Source organism: Salvelinus sp. IW2-2015, linkage group LG12, assembly GCF_002910315.2.
Source record: "Salvelinus sp. IW2-2015 linkage group LG12, ASM291031v2, whole genome shotgun sequence".
Taxonomy (NCBI): Eukaryota; Metazoa; Chordata; class Actinopteri; order Salmoniformes; family Salmonidae; genus Salvelinus; species Salvelinus sp. IW2-2015.
In genome coordinates, this window is record NC_036852.1 from 10,050,460 (window position 1) to 10,072,783 (window position 22,324).

At 45.8% G+C, this 22,324-nt stretch overlaps 1 protein-coding gene across 5 annotated transcripts in view; it reads right to left on the reverse strand.

The window, feature by feature from the left end:
- Positions 1-22,324, reverse strand: part of pard3ba (par-3 family cell polarity regulator beta a) — a 198,442-nt gene that overhangs the window by 15,127 nt on the left and 160,991 nt on the right. For all 5 annotated transcript variants that reach the window (XM_023997820.2, XM_023997819.2, XM_023997823.2 and 2 more), the window contains 2 exons: positions 21,867-22,184; positions 12,223-12,331 (listed from right to left, as the gene is read on the reverse strand). In XM_023997820.2, coding sequence (XP_023853588.1) covers positions 12,223-12,331; positions 21,867-22,184 — 427 coding nt within the window. The remainder of the gene's footprint in view (positions 1-12,222; positions 12,332-21,866; positions 22,185-22,324) is intronic.

The window sequence follows — 22,324 nt, forward strand, 5'->3', positions numbered from 1 at the left end:
GGTAGGGTGAGGTTCATATGAACTTGATTGTAGCCCTTGGGGGGTGCGCTGTCCTATCGGCCTCTGATTGACTTTTCGACGACAGGGGTGGCCGAAGAAGCCCTTCCCTGGAGAGCTATGTGGATGCAGGGTTCTAGTTCAATCCTGTCGTAACACAGCTGGTTTGGATACCGGTCCTCRAGGTCCTGGTGAGCAACTGATTAGTAGAATCAGGTGTGCTCGATTAGGGTTGGAGCAAWAGCMTGCAGGAGGTAGATCTCCAGGAGGAAGTATTGGCAACCGTGGGTTTGAGTGGTGTTCTCCTCATGTTCAGGGTTACAACTTTGATTCCAAAGATAGGGGTGAGAGGAAAATCCACAAAGGGTCTGACCAATGATTTTGGTGGAGGTGGTGAGGAAAGTGGTATTTCYGCTTCTCTGGCTCCAGGTGAGCTGCAGTATCGTCTATTTAAAATGTTACGGTGCGTTTGCTCACGGCGCGGCGCGTGTGTTTGTGAGAGGAAAATGTCCCCCATAGTCTAGACTCACATAGAGTGGTTCCAGTTCTATGAGCATTACAGTATTCTGTCAAGTCATGGCAGAATGCACCCCCAGGGAGCCTGCCAACATTAAAGATGGGAAATTATGATGACCTCAACACACACACACACACCTCCCATTAAAAATAAAACTGAGGGAAAGGTGATGAGGTGATGTGTCCCAACCCAAGGGAATGAGAGAGTGCGGGGAATCGGGGATGGTGTTTGATTGCAGTTTAAACTGCAAACAGATCACACACACTCTCCTGTAGGTCAAAGACAAGCCTCAGGGATAAAGAGGCCCAAATCAGTCCCAGTAGCCTTCGTCGGAGATAACCTAGTCGGGACGGCGCTTACGGAATTCAGAATGAACCGACATAAAACAAAGAGAAGAAGAGAAGTGAAGCGCTTTGTGTCTGGGGATGAGGAGGAGGCGCGGGGGAACGAGGACGGAGAGGAGAGGGGGGTTCCGTGTTCGGAATGACTCATTGTGACTTTGAAAAGTGTGGAGGAAAACTCTTGAGAGAACTGATGCGACACATAAAAAATGTGTGTGTGTATTGCACATTACATGTAGGGTGTCTGCAAACACATTCATCAAATAAACCTCAGAGYGGACAGGAGAAAAAAGGAARTATCAAAAGCCATTCCAAAGCCAACGTGAGGTAAGCTAGCTAAACCACTGACAAAACTTAGAAACAAAACAGAATAAAGAAGCCACTGATGACACAGATTGAGGGTTGAAGATGACATTGTCTCTAGATGCTGATCTAAGTTCAATTTGTCATTATACCCTCTTATGGTCATGGCTTGGGATGTGAGGGAAGAATGCTGATCCGAGATCTGTGCATAGGTCTAACTTCGATCTCTAATGCTGCTCGTCTGGGGTGCAGGGTCCCAGTCTCTCTTTGGACAGACCCAGTGGTCTCCAGTGCAATTAAAATACACTACATGACCAAATGTATGTGGACACCTGCTCGTCGAACATCTCATTCTAAAATCATGAGTATGAATATGGATTTGGTCCCCTTTGCTGCTTTGCTGCTATAACAGCCTCCACTCTCTGGGAAGGCTTTCTACTAGATGTTGAAACATTGCTGCAGGGAATTGCTTCCATTCAGCCACAAGAGCATTAGTGATCAGTGATGTCGCGCGATTAGGCCTGGCTGAGTCGGCGTTTCTGTTCATCCAAAGGTGTTCAATGGGGTTGAGGTCAGGGCTCTGTGCAGCCCAGCCAAGTTCTTCCACACCGATCTCGACAAATCATTTCTGTATGTGCATGGGGGAATTGTCATGCTGAAAGAGGAAAGAGCTTTCCCAAAACTGTTGCACAAAGTTGGAAACACAGAATCGTCTAGAATGTCATTGTATGCTGTAGCGTTAAGATTTCTTCACCGGAAACAAAGGCGCCTAGCTCCAACCATGAAAAACAGCCTCAGACCATTATTCCTCTTCCACCAAACTTTACAGTTGGCACTATGCTTGTGGGGCAGGTAGCGTTCTCCTGGCATCGGCCAAACCCAGATTGGTCCGTCGGACTGCCAGAAGGTGAAGCGTGATTCATCACTGCAGAGAACATGCTCCACTGCTCCAGAGTCCAATGGCAGCGAGTTTTACACCACTCCAGCCGACGCTTGTCATTGCCCATGGTGATGTTAGGCTTGCGTGTGGTTGCTCGGCCATGGAAACCCATTTCATGAAGCTCCCGACAAACAGTTCTTGTGCTGACGTTACTTCCAGAGGCAGTTCGGAACTCGGGAGTGAGTGTTGCAACCGAGGACAGACGATTTTAACGCGCAACGCGCTTCAGCACTCATCGGTCCCGTTCTGTGAGCTTGTGTGGCCTACCACTTTGCGGCTGAGCCGTTGTTGCTCCACTTCACAATAAAAACACTTACAGTTGACCAGGGCAGCTCTAGCAGGGCAGAAATGTGACAAACTGACTTATTTGAAAGGCGGCATCTGATGACGATGCCGCGTTGAAAGTCACTGAGCTTTTCAGTAAGGCCATTCTACTGCTAATGTTTGTCTACGGAGATTGCATGGCTATGTGCTCGATGTTATACAGCTGTCAGCAACAGTTGTGGCTGAAACAAGCCAACACCCCCCTCCTTTCAGGGCTGAAGCGAGGGCCACTGTCCCAACCGGCTGCAGTTACAGCCTATAGCTATTGGGATTAAAGGCTAGTGTTTGTCCCCACTTTTGATTTGGGCTGGGCCGAACTTCTCAATTATACTGCAGCTTATGTAATTATATGGGTCTGTTAGAAGTTAGTCTTTGTATAATACTCCAGGAATAACTGAGCGACTGGCATAGTTAGGAAAGGGAGGGAGACTATGATCAGTGAAACGTGAAAGGGGGTTACAATTGGGCACTCAGTTATACCAAAGTGTCCAATAGACATGCTGACATGAGAAGAGCTTAGAAGGSAGAGAACGAGAGAGAGAAAGGCGAAAGCAGACCTAGGTTGAAATACTTGAAAGAATTGTAGCATTTGCTTTAGCCTGCCTAGAGAGCCAGATGGGCAGAGTTTGCAGTTTTGCGACTAGGACGCCCACAAGCCTCAAAAGGCCCACAAGCCTCAAAAGACTCGCCTGAAGGTAACCCGGTACCAGTTTWWAAAAAATCWAATGAATGKAAGTATACACTCAGTATACAAAACATTAAGAACACCTGCTCTTTTTATTAGACTGACCAGGTGAATCCAGGTGAAAGCTATGATCCCTTATTGATGTCACTTGTTAAATCCACTTCAAATCAGTCTAGATGAAGGGGAGGAGACCGGTTATAGATTTTAAGCCTTGAGACGTACTGAGACATGGATTGTGTATGTGTGCCGTTCAGATGGTGAATGGGCAAGACAAAATATTTAAGTGCCTTTGTACGGGGTAGGGTAGTATGTGCCAGGCACACCGGTTTGTGTCAAGAACTACAACGCTGCTGGGCTTTTCACACTCAACAGTTTCCCGTGTGTATCAAGCTGTCGACCACTCAAAGGACATCCAGCCAACTAGACACAACAGTGGGAAGCATTGGAGTCAACATTTGGCCAGCATCCGTGTGGAACGCTTTTGACACCTTGTTTTTTTCTCCCACTTTTATTTAACCAGGAAGGCTAGTTGAGAACAAGTTCTCATTTGCAACTGCGACCTGGCCAAGATAAAGCATAGCAATTTGACACATACAACAACACAGAGTTACACATGGAACAAACAAAACATACAGTCAATAATACAGTAGAACAAAAGAAAACAAAAAGTCGATATACAGTGAGTGCAAATGAGGTAAGATAAGGGAGTTAAGGCAATAAATAGGCCATGGTGGCGAAGTAATTACAATATGGCAATTAAACACTGGAATGGTAGATGTGCAGAAGATGAATGTGCAAGTAGAGATACTGGGGTGCAAAGGAGCAAGATAAATAAATAAATAATATATACAGTATGGGGATGCGGTAGATAGATGGGCTGTTTACAGATGGGCTATGTACAGGTGCAGTGATCTGTGAGCTGCTCTGACACCTGGTGCTTAAAGCTAGTGAGGGAGATATGGGTTTCCAGCTTCAGTGATTTTTGCAGTTCGTTCCAGTCATTGGCAGCAGAGAACTGGAAGGAGAGGCGGCCAAAGGAAGAATTGGTTTTGGGGGTGACCAGTGAGATATACCTGCTGGAGCACGTGCTACGAGTGGGTGCTGCTATGGTGACCAGTGAGCTGAGATAAGGCAGGGCTTTACCTAGCAGGGTCTTGTAGATGACCTGGAGCCAGTGGGTTTGGCAACGAGTATGAAGCGAGGGCCAACCAACGAGACCGTACAGGTCGCAGTGGTGGGTAGTATATGGGGCTTTGGTGACAAAACGGATGGCACTGTGATATACTGCATCCAATTTGTTGAGTGGAGTGTTGGAGGCTATTTTGTAGATGACATCGCCGAAGTCGAGGATCGGTAGGATGGTCAGTTTTACGAGGGTATGTTTGGCAGCATGAAGGATGCTTTGTTGCGATATAGGAAGCCGATTCTAGATTTAATTTTGGATTGGAGATGCTTAATGTGAGTCTGGAAGGAGAGTTTACAGTCTAACCAGGCACCTAGGTATTTGTAGTTGTCCACGTATTCTAAGTCAGAGCCGTCCAGAGTAGTGATGCTGGACGGGCGGGCAGGTGCGGGCAGTGATCGATTGAATAGCATGCATTTAGTTTTACTTGCATTTAAGAGCAGTTGGAGGCCACGGAAGGAGAGTTGTATAGCATTGAAGCTCGTCTGGAGGTTTGTTAACGCAGTGTCCAAAGAGGGGCCAGAAGTACACAGAATGGTGTCGTCTGCGTAGAGGTGGATCAGAGAATCACCAGAAGCAAGAGCGACATMATTGATGTATACAGAGAAAAGAGTCGGCCCGAGAATTGAACCCTGTGGCACCCCCATAGAGACTGCCAGAGGTCTGGACAACAGGCCCTCTGAACTCTATCTGAGAAGTAGTTGGTGAACCAGGCGAGGCAGTCATTTGAGAAACCAAGGCTGTTGAGTCTGCCGATAAGAATGTGGTGATTGACAGAGTCGAAAGCCTTGGCCAGGCCGATGAATACGGCTGCACAGTAATGTCTCTTATCGATGGCAGTTATGATATCGTTTAGGACCTTGAGCGTGGCTGAGGTGCACCCATGACCAGCTCTGAAACCAGATTGCATAGCGGAGAAGGTACGGTGGGGTTCGAAATGGTCGGTAACCTGTTTGTTAACTTGGCTTTCGTAAGACCTTAGAACGGCAGGGTAGGATAGATATAGGTCTGCAACAGTTTGGGTCTAGAGTGTCTCCCCCTTTGAAGAGGGGGAGAGTCCATCCCCCCACGAATTTAGGCTGTTCTGAGAGCAAAAAAGGGGGGGGAAATCAATATTAGGAAGGTGTTGCTAATGTTTAGTATACTCAGTATTGTAAGTAGTTTRGTGCCAAAAAAAGGGGAGAAATGTTTTTGTTTTTTAAAATATACAAACAGCTTCCTGATCTGTCTTGTATCTCTCAGATATAGGACAGACACTTGAAAAAAAAAAATTCTTTAGGGAATTATTTGGTAACTTATCCACAGAAAAGCATTGTTTGGAGCTCAAAAAGCAATAGTAACAGTACGCAAATCAGGGAGCCAAATCAACGGCTCTTTCACCAATGCGATTCGGTTCATGAACGACCCATCACTAGAAACTAGGACGTCGAAGTATGGTACTGTCCAAAAAAAAGTATTGTCATAAATAATTACATTTTTATGATAAAATGTTCACTTAGCCACTCAATCAATGTGATTTTGTTAGCTGAGTCTCCGTCTGTCCATTTGGTTAAATGATCCACTACTGGACAAGTGGAGGTGGTAGCTCATTCATTCATTTGCTCATCTATCACTGACCAGAAACATTTAGCATACAATAATGTTGCCTAAATCAAGTGTATTATTTTACTCTCAACCTTACATAGAGCCTAGGCTATTTTCCTATCCAGTCCCAATCCCACTGAAACCCAAAATCCTGATTCCTGTCTCGCATGAAAAATTCCTAATTTTAAATCTGTAGAAAGCACATCTCTTACCTATGCATGTCAAAATACTGCTATAATATTTCCCCCAGCTTCTCTGCGCTGTCTCGTACTTGCTGCGTACTTGCTGCGACCATGAGCGCATCGGTAGAGAATGTGTGATCAACAGTATGAGAGTARATATGGATATTTTCTTAAACAGAGTTGGTCCCCGTTAACATATCTTGATATTTAAACTATTTCCACTCTTCAACACCCCCCATTATTCATGAGCTGATCTGCTATCTGTATAATCATCAACTCAATTTTGCCAAGTATCAGAGATATTCTGCCATTCGTTGAATGACGTTATCTAGCAAGTTTAGCAACGTTGGTCATTTTACTTTTGTTTGATTGCCATTACAAAGTTTGTACGATTCGACAGCGCTATAGCCTACTCGGGGTGCACTCTGTGCGTCCTGAGCGTCACACTTATTTTGGGAGAAGCCTTGCATATTAKCCATATCCTGATTGTAAACGCTTTATATGGGCACTTCCGAGTTGTGCAGTATTACCAGGGACTCTCAAGATAAATAGGAATTATTTCCGGTRTTGAAACTTAGTAGATTTTTGGGGAAATATTTATCCTTATTTCTACACTCTCCCTCTCTTGATAAACCTCCCTTTTCTCACTTCTGGGTCGTTCCACCTCAAAGAGCAAAAGAAAGAGGATTTCAAAACCATCATCTCAGATTGTTCTGAAATCGTTTCTGTAGTTAGTAACAGACACGATTAACATTCCTGAAAGTTTGGTCCAAATCGGATGTTGGGTTCAGTTATTGAATATGATCTGAATCCTATMATTTAAAACGGCCAATTTTAGTGCAATCAATTAGGTTAATTTCGCTTAGATCAAAAAAGWTTTCAACAAAATGTTTCAGGAATGCTAATCTTACCTGTTTCTAACTACAGAAACGATTTCAGAATATTCTGAGATGGTGGGCRTCATGGCTTGCTGAAATGACATGGAATGACTCTTCTACCCTCTCTCCCCCTCTTAATGAACCTCCCTTTTTCTCACTTCTCTGTTGATAAACCTCCCCTTTCTCACTTCTACTCTCTCTGGTGATAAACCTCCCCTTTCCCCCGCTCTTGCTACACCTTCCTGTTCTTCACCAGTCTCTCCACAAAGCATTCTCTTTTAATCTCCCCCCTCCCTGCTTCCCATCATTCGACCTCTCTCTATCTACCCCCCACCTCCCCCCTCCCTCCCACTCTCCTCCCCTCTCTCTCCTCCAGTCCACAACATAATTCTGCAGTAGGCTACCCACTGTGCTACAGTATGTCAGCAGCCCCCAACAGTAAGCAAACACACAGCAGGAGGTAGCACATCAGCTCATCCATTATCCCTTTGTGTTGGTGMTGCTGGGCTGTCAGGCCCAAAACAAGACTGATCTCTGGTCAGTGGTAGATCAGTCACTGATCTAAACACAACACAGGTCACTTCTCTGTAGTACAGCATTAGCCCCCTCCTATGAGGCTTTGATATACTAGATTAMGGAGTAGATAAYGGTCCGACTACTGCTAGCAGRGATCATCTAGACTGCAGTAGGGGCCGGTATCTCCGGTCCCGGAGGGCCGTAGTGTGTGCTGTACAGGCTTTTGTTCCAGCTCTAATAATATTTATATTCAAACATATTGAGGTCTAAATTGAACGGGCACATGATCAAATCATTGTTTGAGTTGTTAGTGCTAGGCCTGAACAAAAGCCTGCGGTTACCGTGGCCCTCAGTTGCCCCGTCCACCCCTCATCTAAAGGGAACATCCAGCTAAAAAGACTAGGCTCTACACACCCACCACACAATTAGGGTTATGCCTGGGCACCTGTGCGGCACTAGGGGGTTCTCCTGCCCCCTGGGCGTCCCACACTCCCACAGTGCTCCTGGGGGTAGAGTAGACCATCACCATCAGACGAGTGGCACGCTAGCCATCCATCACTGTGACGGCGGTGGTTTTTGTTTACTTAATGATGTGGAGGGTGTTTATGAAGCGACGCCGCGCCCGGCCACAGCTCGCATCATCTGCCCCCAGGAGCTGACATTAAAACATCATCAACGTGATCGATGTCCACCCGACAACAGAGGGAGGGGGGGACTGCTCCGTAGGAAACGGTCCTATCTTTTGTGGAGTGTGTGGGAGGGTGGAGTGTGGGTAGTATGTGTATTTGTGTGATAGAGTAGGTGTGTGTTTGATAGAGTGTGTGTGTGTTCGTCTGTGATTTGTGTTCATTAATGTGCCACACACACACACACACACACACTGTCCCTATGGTGTGTGTGTGATTCCCAGGGTAATGAGTTGGAGATAAGATAATATTATATTCCTCCTGCACTATCGGCCCTGATATCCGCGTTAGCGTCTCTTGTAGCCAGTTCACTTCCTCAWWCCTTCATTTTCCCTCCTTTCATGACTTCAATTATGGTTGTATCCCAAATGGCACCTTATTCCCTACATCGTTCTCTGCTTTTGACCCGTACAGTAGGTCTCTGGTCAAAAGTAGTGCTCTATGTTGGGAATAAGGTGCCATTTGGGACAAATCCAATGTGACTTCTATCCATCTTCCATGGTCAAGGGCATTATCCGCTGTAAATCATAAGCTCTGGTACATGGACGTTTCAGAAAAGGACTTGTAAAAAACGTAATTCTACTTCATTTAGCTGGGTGTTTCTCAGTCGGTTAGACATTTACCGAATACCAAAGATGTCTGGATTTGACCAAGTATGGCTGCCTCTGACATCGTCCCCTATTCCCCAAATAGCGCACTCCTTTTAACCAGGGCTCATTTTGGACGCACCCTTTCCTTGCCTATGCCACGTGCTTGTGGTAGAGTGGAACTCCAAAATGGCTGCCAGTTGCATGTGGCTTACTGCGTAGGGGACATCACTGCCAGCTACTGTGGCGGCCGAATGGACAGCCACATCTAAAAATACCAGAAACTGGCCAGTCTGTACACTGAGGCCCAACAGGCGACATGACATCATATACACTATCATTATCATGTCTCGAAAGGATAAAAAGCTATAAAGCTTTGTCCCAAATGGCACAGTATTCCCTATATAGTGCACTACCCTTGAGCAAGGCAGTTAACCCCTAAAAACAAGTGCTCCCCGGGCACTGATGGTGTGAAATTCGATTAAGGCAGTCCCCCGCACCTCTAAGATTCAGAGGGGTTGGGTTAAATGCGGAAGCCACATTTAGGTTGGATGCATTTAGTTTAACAACTGACTAGGTATCCTCTTTCCCCATAGGGCCCTGGTCAAAAGTAGTGGGCTATTTTGAAAATAGGGTGTTATTTGGGACGCAGYCCCTGTACTTGGACAGATGGTATATGTGGGTGTGTACTGAGACTGACATGGTCAAGACAAAAAGGTAGAGATGAAGGGGAACATGGGATGAAAAGGAGAGAGGGAACACACGAGAGAGAGTATGCAGGAGTCACAGGCAAGAACAGATGAGAAAAGGATCACTCACTCACACACACCTTGATGAGAAAAACAATCTTTAATGTGTGGAGGCTTTGAATGAAGCATCAATTCACAATCTGCGCTTTTCTCCTCAAAGAGCTGTGGAATGGTTTAATTTGTATTGAGTTGGAGATGTTTTAGCAGGGGATGGAGAGTGGGGGGGGGGGGGCTATCTAATATCTTGTTGGTTAAATTCCCTTACTGTATTTTATGTTTCAAATATGTTTTATTGAGGAGTAAACGAATCAAGTATGCAGGTTACTAAGCAGGATAGTGTACTCCCAGTGACAAACAATTAAATAGAAAGGACACATAAAAATGACTCTTTTGTATTTTATGTTTGCGGTTATTGTCTGTCTGTGAAACTGAAAATGTAGAAATAAAATATATATTTTTTAAAGATGGAGAAATGCTACATGTAGCTCTATATTCTTTTCAATGAAGCAATTTTTCCCAGCGCGGTACGAGGTACATAAAGGAAGAATGGGCCTTGTGTGACCTTGTATGAGCAGCGCAATACTCAAGTGTCATTAAATCTTTGAAAAGATTCAAGGAGACCAGACTAGGCTGCTGAAAAGAGCAAAGACAGCTGAAAGGAGGGCACAAAATAGGCTAAGCAGGGAGACACGGGCGCAACAATTGCCAGAGTGAAYWAAACGTTGAAACATTTGATTTACTCTCTCTCTCTCTCTGTATATGTTGTAACTATTGGTCTGCGGTCTCTTTCCATTTAACTTACAGTATTTATTTTTCTTCTCAAGGTTTACCTCACACATTCTACATGGGCTATACAGTTTATAGGTTTAACATATGCTTGCTGTCGCAGCCTGTGATTTCATTGGAGTCTCTGTTTAAATGACAATGTTCCATAAGCAGCTGCSTCAGGGGAAGCACCTACAGCTGTGCTGTCGACGCTGTGTTTGTTTCTACTGCGACTAWCAATCAGATGGCGACTTGCCTCCCAATCACTGCCTCCTAATTGTCTACGTGTTTGAATAAGGGTATTCGAAGGAACACACAACAACCGATTCCAAGAGGCATCGTTAGGCTGTTTCAGCGTGTGAATAATGTTCTTCGACGGATCATACAGAACCCGGGCATCAGAAGGATGTTTTAACGGTCTCGGTGTTTGGGTAACGTCACAAGGACGGTTCCACACACGCAACCAGAAGTGAGAGAGAGAGAGAGAGAGGAGAGAGTGAAAGAGAGCATGTTTGTTTAGGTTGAGCAGTGGTGCTAAAAAAAGATCATGTGAAAATCTTAATGTTTATTTACTTAAAGAGAGAGAAATGGAGAGAGAACCAGGGTGCTGCCACTGTAGAATACCTAATGCTAACAAGAGAGAGCTCCAAATAAACCCAGCCAGGCTTTAAGACAACATGGATGGTCTGTGACTCAGCTCCACAATTGGGAGGAAAACATGCCAACGCCTGCACACAAACATAAACGCCCACACACACACACATAGCTTTATTACAATTGCCTGTTGCAAAATCATCCTTAGTTACCATACGCACAAAGGGAAATTAGTAAGTACACCATCACATCCCCATATGATAATACTGCCTGGTGATATCCTATGGAATGATCCATATTATGMTCAACACTGAGTGTACAAAACATTAGGAACACCTTCCTAATAATGAGTTGSACCCCCTTTTGCACTCAGAACAGCCTCAATTCTTCAGGGCATGGACTCCACAATGTGTCGAAATTGTTCCASAGGGATGCTGGTCCATGTTGGCTCCAATGCTWCCCACATTCGTGTCAWGTTGGCTGGATGTCCTTTGGGTAGTGCACCATTATTGATACACAGGAGACCCAGCAGCGTTGCAGTTCTTCACACACTCAAACCAGTGCGCCTGGCACCTACTACCATACMCTGTTYAAAGGCACGRAAATMTTTTGTCTCGCCCATTCACCCTCTGAATGGCACACATACACAATCCAWGTCTCAATTGTCTCGAGGCTTAAACCTGTCTTCAACACATACTAGCCACACGCCACCCTCCCCTTCATCTCCTCTGATTGAAGTGGATTTAACAAGTGACATCAATAGCTTTCACCTGGATTCACCTGGTCAGTCTAATAAAAAGAGCAGGTGTTCTTAATGTTTTGTGTACTCAGTGTATACTTCCATAATTATTATTATTTTTTAAACTGGTACCGGGTTTCCTTCAGGCGAGTCTTTTGAGGCTTGTCACCAGGTCAGTCTATGTCATGGAAAGAGACATTTTGTACACTCAGTATATAGACGTGTTGTACACTCAGTATATAGTGTACTTAGGATCTCCTTTCTCTCASAGCCAGAGTGTGTTTGTCCCAAATGGCACCCTAGCTCAGGCTCTGGTCAAAAGTAGTGCACTTTATAGGGAATAGGGTGCCATTTGGGAATCAAKCCAGAGAAAGACACTTGGTGTCTCTAGGCAGTGGGCAGGGACTCGAAGTATGGATTATCATGGAGTTAATCCCCATGTTGTGTTGAGAAGATGCGTGWAAACCACTTGTGGTGGTTCATCAAGTCGCTGTGATCTGCGTAGGCACAGCGGGAGGCGAGCCAGAGGTCTCCAAGTGAGGACACACACACATTCATGTACACATGCATGCACTCATACATTCATAGCACGCACACAGATGCATCATACGCCCGAGAGCACACATGCGCGTGCACGCACGCACACACTCACTCGTGGCGGGTCGTGGTCGAGGGCTCTGCGGCGGATGGCCTCTAGCTCTTCGTAAGCGGGCGCAGCACGGGCCTGCTGGAGCTCTCTCCTGCGCTTCTGGACACGCTCACTGAGAGAAAGAGAGAAATAAAGAGTTCCAATAAAATCACAGGCTGACACATGAACCATGACACAGGAACCATATACAGAACTTACGTCAAATGTACTGTGTATTACACGGAAAGAGACCACAGACCAATATAAGATGAGAGACAGCGAGGAAGAGCGAGAGAAAGAACTTACCAAATTCGGTAACCCACACACACAAACACAAACATACTAATTGATGGATACACACCCACATAATGCACAAACAAACTAGACTCCCAACCTCTCCCACTCATACTAATGATGTGACCCACGGCAGGTATTGATTCTGKGGCAGGAGTGAGAGCTTCATTAGAGGGGAACCAGCACAGGCATACATGCTAAAAGTTCCTTTAATGACCGTGGCCTTAATTAGCAGRMCTGGCTGGTGCTCTGGTGGTGCGCTGACAAGAGGATGTGAATATGTTGCTCTAAATCATCCTACCGCCAGTCAATGGGGACAGACTGAGGCAGACATCCATTTATATGCAGAGTCTCTCTCTCTACACAACCCAGCCCAGCCTAATACACAGAGGAACAGAGCTGCMGTCCCTCACCTGCCACACAATCAAACGGACACATAGACAAACACACAAGTACAATACCCTGCAGCTACCACCACTCAGGGCCCAATACCAACTTGAAATTTGGGCACACAAATGTATTTCTCGCCTAAGTCTTCCATTGATTTAAATGCGCAATTTACAAGAAGGTCCAAATTAGGACTCGGCCCTAGACAGACCCTTGCTYTTCACGTAGCATCGTTGATGTTGTTTGTTTTGAAATTGAGGACTTCACTGTTTAAGGTGAGGATGTAATAAAAAAAATAAAAAAAAAGACCAATCCTATTCAACCCATCAGGCCCACTCAACTCGACCCCCCCCCCCCCCCCCCCCCCCCCCCCCCCCCCCCCCCCCCCCCCCCCCCCACCCCCCCCCTCCCCCCCCCCCCCCCCCCCCCCCCCCCCCCCCCCCCGCCCCCCCCCCCCCCCCCCCTCCCCCCCCCCCCCGCCCCCCCCCCCCCCTCCCCCCCCCCCCCCCCCCCCCCCCCCCCCCCCCTCCCCCCCCCCCCCACACCCCACCCCCCCCCCCCCCCCCCCCCCCCCCACCCCCCCCCCCCCCCCCCCCCCCCCCCCCCCCCCCCCCCCCCCCCCCCCCCCCCCCCCCCCCCCCCCCCCCCCCACACACCCCAGTAGCTACAGCAGCTGAGCAGGGACATTCAGAGGAGGAAAGAACCATTTTCAAAAACCCATTGATGCGGTCCTCGACCGTCATTAGGGCTGCCATCTTGATTGAGCGTGCATGTCGTCTCTCGTAATGAAAAAATTATTATAATGATGTTGCCCGGGGACATCGAGACCCTCCAGATATTCAGTGTTGCATAAAAATAAATAAATACTATTAGATCTTGTGCTGAAACTGCAGGGCAGCAAGTCATGACATTCTTTCTCAGAGGAGAGATCATGGGTGGCGTGAAAATGACATCCTACTGCCCTAAAAGTAGTGCACTACAAAAGTGCAGGGCCTGCCAACCCTGTACAGCCGTTGGCCAAAAGTTTTGAGAATGACACAAATATTAATTTCCACAAAGTTGCTGCGTCAGTGTCTTAGATATATTTTTGTCAGATGTTACTATGGAAATACTAAGTATAATTACAAGCATTCATAAGTGTCAAAGGCTTTTATTGACAATTACATGAAGTTGATGCAAAGAGTCAATATTTGCAGTGTTGACCCTTCTTTTTCAAAACCTCTGCAATCCGCCCTGGCATGCTGTCAATTAACTTCTGGGCCACATCCTGACACATGTCAGCCCATTCTTGCATAATCAATGCTTGGAGTTTGTCAGAATTTGTGGGGTTTTGTTTGTCCACCCGCCCTCTTGAGGATTGACCACAATTCTCAATGGGATTAAGGTCTGGGGAGTTTCCTGGCCATGGACCCAAAATATTGATTTTTGTTCCCGAGCCACATTCAAATTTGCCTTATTGGCAAGGTGCTCCATCATGCTGGAAAAGGTATTGTTTGTCACCAAACTGTTCCTGGATGGTTGGAGAAGTTGCTCTCGGAGGATGTGTTGGAACCATTCTTTAGTCATGGCTGTGTTCTTAGGCAAAATTGTGTGTGAGCACACTCCCTTGGCTGAGAAGCAACCCACACATGAATTGTCTCAGGATTGCTTTACTGTTGGCATGACACAGGACTGATCGTAGCGCTCACCTTGTCTTCTCCGGACAAGCTTTTTTCCGGATGCCCCCAACAACGGAAAGGGGATTCAGAGAAAATGACTTTACCCCAGTCCTCAGCAGTCCAATCACTGTACCTTTTGCAGAATATCAGTCTGTCCCTGATGTTTTTCCTGAGAAGAAGTGGCTTCTTTGCTGCCCTTCTTGACACCAGGCCATCCTCCAAAAGACTCGCCTCACTGTGCATGCAGATGCACTCACACCTGCCTGCTGCCATTCCTGAGCAAGCTCTGTACTGGTGGTGCCCCGATCCCGCAGTTGAATCAACTTTAGGAGACGGTCCTGGCGCTTGCTGGAATTTCTTGGGCACCCTGAAGCCTTCACAACAATTGAACCGCTCTCCTTGAAGAACTTGATGATCCGATAAATGGTTGATTTAGGTGCAATCTTACTGGCAGCAGTATCCTTGCCTGTGAAGCCCTTTTTGTGCAAAGCAATGATGACGGCACGTGTTTCCTTGCAGGTAACCATGGCTGACAGAGGAAGAACAATGATTCCAAGCACCACCCTCCTTTTGAAGCTTCCAGTCTGTTATTCGAACTCAATCAGCATGACAGAGTGATCTCTAGCCTTGTCCTCGTCAACACTCACACCTGTGTTAACGAGAGAATCACTGACATGATGTCAGCTGGTCCTTTTGTGGCAGGGCTGAAATGCAGTGGAAATGTTTTTGGGGGATTCAGTTAATTTGCATGGCAAAGAGGGACTTTGCAATKAATTGCAATTCATCTGATCACTCTTCATAACATTCTGGAGTATATGCAAATTGCCATCATACAAACTGAGGCAGCAGTTTTGGCCACGACTGTACATGGAGAGCTACCCTCCTGTAGGTTTTTGCTCCAACCTAATCTAGCACACCTGATTCTAACAATTAACTGGTTGATAAGCTCATGTTAGTTGCAACTGGGGATAGTGCAAAAACCTACAGGAGGGTAGCTCTCCAGGAATAGGGTTGAGCAGCCCTGCACTTTGTAGTGCACTTCTTTTAGGGAACAGGGTGGTGCCATTTCAGACGCAGCCCATGTACAGGTTCAGCACGTACCTACTAAATGACTCCCCATCCATTCTGTTAATAAGAACCCTATTTGCCTGATTATTCCCTATTGGAATTTGGTCTCTACGTACCCTCTCTAAGGTCAGAGGTTACCGTAAAGCAAGTCTTAGTAATTGGTATCTGGGCCCCTGAGCCATAAAATCGGCCATGGGTGTCCTTAAGTGATTAAGACGTTTAAAATGAATAGTCTATTCAATCCCCCAGGTCTCAGGCTTCATGTAATGTTTTGGAACTAGGCACAGAAGGATGAAACAACGAACAGATAAGGAAGAGTATTTAACGAGGCAAAAGTTTTTACAATGACGGCCTACCCCGGCCAAACCAGGACGATGCTGGGACAATTTTGCGCCGCCCTATGGGACTCCCAATCACAGCCGGATGTGATACAGCCTGGATTCGAACCAGGGACTGTAGTAATGCCTCTTGTACTGGGATGCAGTGCCTTAGACCGCTGCGCCACTCGAGTGCCCACTATCTCGAGGGTGGCAGATTATTACAAACCATGCAGCAGTATAGTTTTGGTGTCCCTGTGCACATTTTTGTTTAATAAAACACTTAAATATATTGCTCTTGCATCGAGCATTTCTCCACACCTTGACCAGTTTTCAATTCCTAACAATTCGGTGCACCTATAGGAACTGCTACTGAAAGTACTTTGAAGTATCAAGGGAGAGAGAGARAGAAGGTAGTGATATGCCGAGATATGCCGCCCAAAACCACTCCCTTTCCCCAGGATAAATAAACCCGGTAAATTATAATAAATTATTTATATGAACACATGGCGTGAAATGGAACTGTTAAATGATATGCAATGTCTAAATATTGGTTCTCTGCGGCCTCTGCGTGATAATCAACGCTCAGGGTGGGGACAGACAGCCCATCTCAGCATGGAGTGCAATTCACAATGCATGTAGACCTATCATCTCATCATGGTAACTTTTTTGTGACAGGTAGGCCTGCTTTTTCTGCAGCATAGTCTATGCAGTAATATAAAGATGGAACGCGTGTCTGATTTTCTATCTATCTGGTTTTCGGGGGTCAGCTTATTTTTATTTATTGTAAGATGATATAAAAAACACATATATATATATATATATTGCAGCTGCAGTTTTAAAACAACCGATCACTTGAATATCGGTGCACGCGTGAGCACACTCTCAAAGTCATTCTCTCTCCATCAACTCCATTCAAACTGCATCCACAACAGATAATCCTGTTCTAGAGTGATACAATACATGGCCCTATATATAGACCACTGGAGATAACAAAACATGTTTACCCAAGAGAGCATATAGCTAGCTACATCTATGGGCTTTCATGTTTTTCTGCTGTGCGCAATGTGCAGTAGCCTATATCAAATATGTATTGGACAATGGCACAATCATTTGGGCTTGGCCTCATCAAATGTCTTTAATGTAGGACTCATAACATTTATTTCATGTATGGCTCATCAGGCTCTAATCAAATCCGGACATAGGCATAATTATATGCTTTATCATGCTTTTGAAGGACAGTTCCGCTTTTGGCGGGAAATACCGGGTTACCTGGGAGAAAAGTGATTTATTCTCGGGATGGAACATTTTCCTGGGATAATATTTAACCCTAGTGGGAACTGGGCAGAGGTTTCTTTACTTCGTTCAACAGAATACAAACATTTCAGAATAATGTGTGAGGTTATAACTCCTCCATTAAGCATACACTTTAGGCAGAAAGCAGAAATACTAAGATTACTGAGGATACAGAACTGGTGATTCTGCTGGCCTTTGAGGTCAGGTACACCCACCTGCACCATGTCTATGCAGGCACGTACGTACGGACGGACGGACGTCCGTCCGTCCGTGTGTGTGTGTGTGTGTGTGTGTGTGTAAGTCCATTCGTGTATGTGTATGGGAGCATCGGACCAGGTTGTCATCAGATGCTAATTTCTCCTCTTGTTTGCCAGCCAGACACCAGGGAGACCAGAGCGCCAGTGGAAAGTTCAGTAAAGGGTAAAGATATCTATTTCCCCTCTTTTCCAGGGGGAGAGATGGGGGAGCCAGAACTTTCAGAACCTTCCATTACCTTTGGTCTCAGGGATGTTTGTCAAACCTGTGTTTGTATATGTCCAACCTCAGGAGGACTAATTAGGGAGACTTGGCCAATGAACTAGGGCCACCGGGACTGGGACTGTCTCTGACTGGCCACATCAAAGAGAAGACAGGACAGGACAAAGGGAAATTTAAGTAAACGGAAATGGTGCTGTATTGATCATCCGCTGAGGAACGTTGCAATTATGGTGGCTGAGAGGGCGATGGTGCATGTGTACAACGATTCGGTCAGCATAGTTCTGGAGAACTCCAACCCAAACTTTCCTACTGACACCTCTAGTGCATACTGTCCTTATGGGTTGCAGATGGACTAGTGTCTAGGATTAGGGCTATATACTTTGTATTCTGACAATCATATTTTTTATTTCCTAACATTGAAATACGTTACATAAGCAACGTGGCTTTATAAGAAACTCCTCAGGTGACTATTTTCTTTGTTCCCTCTTTCCTCCCTCTCCTTCCTTTCCCCGGTCTGTGGAGAGACTAGCTGACCTATTCTCTAATAATATTTGACAAGCGTTTTTCTCCACAGGTCCGCCCCTAGTGTCGCTGTAATCAAATGTGACACCCATCCATGGACGCACCTGCCATCGAAGTCCTAATGAAAACATTTCCAGCACTAAATTATGTAGACACTCCAGAGTCAACTTTCTCCTCTCTGACAGGTGAGKGGGGAGGAGAAGGACGTACCACTACTGAGCATGTGCACATCAAACACACACGTAGGTCTGTATGCACACACACGTGTACGCACACGTGTACACAGACACACACACACAAATGAAGCCACAGTATAATAGAATTCTCCCCTATCCAAATTGGTCCTCTAAAAGCGGTATTGGATTCTAGACTGGAGTGTTGCTAGGTTACAAAAAGGCTTCGCTGCAAAACCACTGGGCGGGTTTGAGTGTGTGCCGGCAAAGCTGTGTGTCCATATGCATGAATGAATCAATGAATGGGTGCGTTTCGCAAGCAGATGTGTGTTGTAAGTCTGTAAAATGTGTGTGTGTGGTTGGAACCCTGGACTACGTGGCGTAACTAAACTATCATACAGTCAATTCCAACCAGACTAAATTGATCATGTTACGCTGTTGCTGGCTCGAATTAGTCATCCATTACAAATGTCAGTAGAATATGGAGTGTTCAACTTATGCTGCTGTAGTCGAGCGGGGAGAGGAGAGGGAGAAAGAGGGAGAGGCAGAGAAAGAGAGAAAGAGAGACAGTAAGACGGAGAAATAGAAAGAATGAGGGAAGAGGAAAGAAAAACAGAATGGAAGAGTAATTAAGTGGCCAGTTAGAGGAGAGGGGGGAGGAGTCTAACTGATCTGTCAAGCTGCTAGACTGCAGCTAATTATCCTCCCTTTTTTCCCCCTCTCTCTTTCTGACTCGTTCCCTTCACAACAGTCAATCTGTAGACTAACAGTGAAATGCTTACTTAGGGGTCCTTTCACAACAACGCAGAGTAAAGATAAAGACAAAAAAAAGTAAATAGTGACATGAGGAAGAAACACACAGTGATTATGAATAACAACAACGAGTAAAAAATAACACGGATATATAGAGGGAGCACCAGCACTGAGTTGATGTGCAGGGATATGAGTTATTTGAAGTAGCTATGCACATATAGGTAGGGCTAAAGTGACTAGGCAACGCGGTAGATAATAGACAGTAGCAGCAGCAAATGTGGTGAGTGTGAACGTGTGTATGTGTGGTGTCAGTATGCAGGTGTGTGCATTCTATGTGTGGGCGTATGTATTGCTGCGGTTTCAGTGTAAGTATGTGTGAGTGTGTGGGTAGGGTCTAGTGTGTGTTCAGAGTCCGCACAAGAGAGTTAGTGCAGAAAAGGGTCAATGCAAGTAGTCCGGGTATCCATTTGATTAGCTATGTAGAGGTCTTGTTAACAGTTTTATGGCTTGGGGGAAGAAGCTGTTCAGGGTCCTGTCGGTTCCAGACTTGGTGCGCTGGTACTGCTTGTCGTGTGGTAGCAAAGAGAACAGGCTTTGACATTTCGTTCTGGCGTAGAGGTCGTTTGTTACCTCTCTCCCTTTAAAATGACACCACCTACTTAATGATTCTAAACAGCGTACTTTAAATGTTTGCTTCGGGCAAAGCTTGAGGGTCTGCGGACCCTAAACCCTCATGCTGAGAAATGCTACAGTATTCTCATAAATTATGCATCCACGGCTGCGTGTTGGGTTGTTAGCTATACAGCGCATTCCGGAAAATATTCAGTCTCCTTGAGTTTTTCCACATTTTCTTACGTTACAGACGTATTCTAAAATGGATTAAATTGTTTTTCCCCCTCATCAATCTACACACAAAACTCCATAATGCAAAAACAGGTTTTAAGAAATGTAAGCAAATACAAAAAAAATATGAAATCATACATTTACATAAGTATTCAGACGCTTTAAATCAGTACTTTGTTGAACTCTTATACACATCTAGATGTGTATAAGAGACAGGTTTTTCCCCCTCATCAATCTACACACAAAACTCCATAATGCAAAAACAGGTTTTAAGAAATGTAAGCAAATACAAAAAAAATATGAAATCATACATTTACATAAGTATTCAGACGCTTTAAATCAGTACTTTGTTGAAGTATATTTGGCAGCGATTACAGCCTCGAGTCTTCTTGGGTATGACGCTACAAGCTTGGCCCACCTGTATTTGGGGAGTTTCTCCCTTTCTTCTCTGCAGATCCTCTCAAGCTCTGTCAAGTTGGATGGGGAGCGTCGCTGCACAGCTATTTTCAGGTCTCTCTAGAGATGTTCGATCGGGTTCAAGTCCGGGCTCTGGCTGGGCCACAAAAGGACATTCAGAAACTTGTCCGGAAGCCACTCCTGCATTGTTTTGGCTGTGTGCTTAGGGTCGTTGTCCTGTTTGGAAGGTGAACCTTCACCCCAGTCTGAGGTTTTCATCACGGATCTCTCTGTACTTTGCTCCGTTCATCTTTCCCTCAATCCTGACTAGTCTCCCAGCCGCTGAAAAACATCCACCAGCATGATGCCGCCACCACCATGCTTCACCGTAGGGATGGTGCCAGGTTTCCTCCAGACGTGACACATGACATTCAGGCCAAAGAGTTCAATCTTGATTTAATCAGACAAGAAAATCTTGTTTCTCATGGTCTGAGAGTCCTTTAGGTGCCTTTTGGCAAACTCCAAGTGCCCTTTACTGACAAGTGGCTTCCGTCTAGCCACTCTACCATAAAGGCCTGATTGGTGGAGTGATGCGGAGATGGTTGTCCTTCTGGAAGGAGGAACAGAGGAACTCTGGAGCTCTGTCAGTGTGAACATCGGGTTCTTGGTCACCTCCCTCACCAAGGTCCTTCTCCCCCGATTTCTCAGTATGGCTGGGCAGCCAGCTCTAGAAGGAGTCTTGGTGGTTCCAAACTTCTTCCATCTAAGAATGATGGAGGCCACTGTGTTCTTGGGGAATTTTTTTGGTACCCTTCCCCAGATCTGTGTCTCGACACAATCCTATCTCAGAGCTCTACGGATAATTCCTTCGACCTCATGGCTTGGTTTTTGCTCTGACATGCACTGTCAACTGTGGGACCTTATATAGACAGGTGTGTGCCTTTCCACATCATGTCCAATCAATTGAATTTACCACAGGTTGACTCCAATCAAGTTATAGAAATACATGGATGATTCATGGAAACAGGATGCACCTGAGCTCAATTTCGAGTCTCATAGCAAAGGGTCTGAAATCTTATGTAAATAAGTTTTCGCTTTGTCATTATGTGGTATTGTGTGTAGACTGACGAGGACATTTTTKATCTATTTTAGAATAAGGCTGTAACGTAACAAAACATAGAAAAAGGGAGGGGGTCTGAATACTTTCCGAATGCACTGCACATGTTTGTTTATCCGAGAAATGTATAGTAAAATAAGTGAAATAATTAAATAAAAACAGAACTTTTAACATAAATACATTATCTATCATGGATATTTCTGTTTTTAAATGGATCTTTGAAGGCAACAAAGATAACAAAATATCCCCCCATGCTTGCCCAATCCCACTGACCCCATAGTGACAGTATGACCCACTACAGCAACTCAAGGCCATACATTGGAGTGCACTGCGAAGGAGTGATTTCTTGGTTTGTGGATCAACTCACCTGTCGCTCGGAGGGGGCTGAAGCTGCGACGTGGAAGTCGAGGACGGGGCTCTCTGCTTGTTTACCTTGGCATAGAGCCCCTCWAAGTCTTCTGCCGAGGGCTGGCGRCTGTGTGAGGGTCCGCCGGGGGGTGGTCCCCCGAGGGCTCGCTGAGGAGAAGGGGTGCGGCTGAGGTAGGAGGGCGAAGGGCCCTTGGGGGGCTCCCGAAAGGTGTTGATACGGGCGTAGTTGGGGTCATGGTCATCATCCTCCAAGTCGGGTGGCAGGGGGTCGGGGGTCACGTGGCCGTCCCGCACCTCCATGTATCGGAGCTCGTGTCTGTCGGTCATATAAGAGGGGATAGATACCGTCACTCACTGTCTAAATCAAACTCACATTAACTTGATGGGATTGGACAAAAAACTGCATACAWTGTATATATGTAATAGCGTGGTGTTTGAATGATGAAGGGTGGAGCC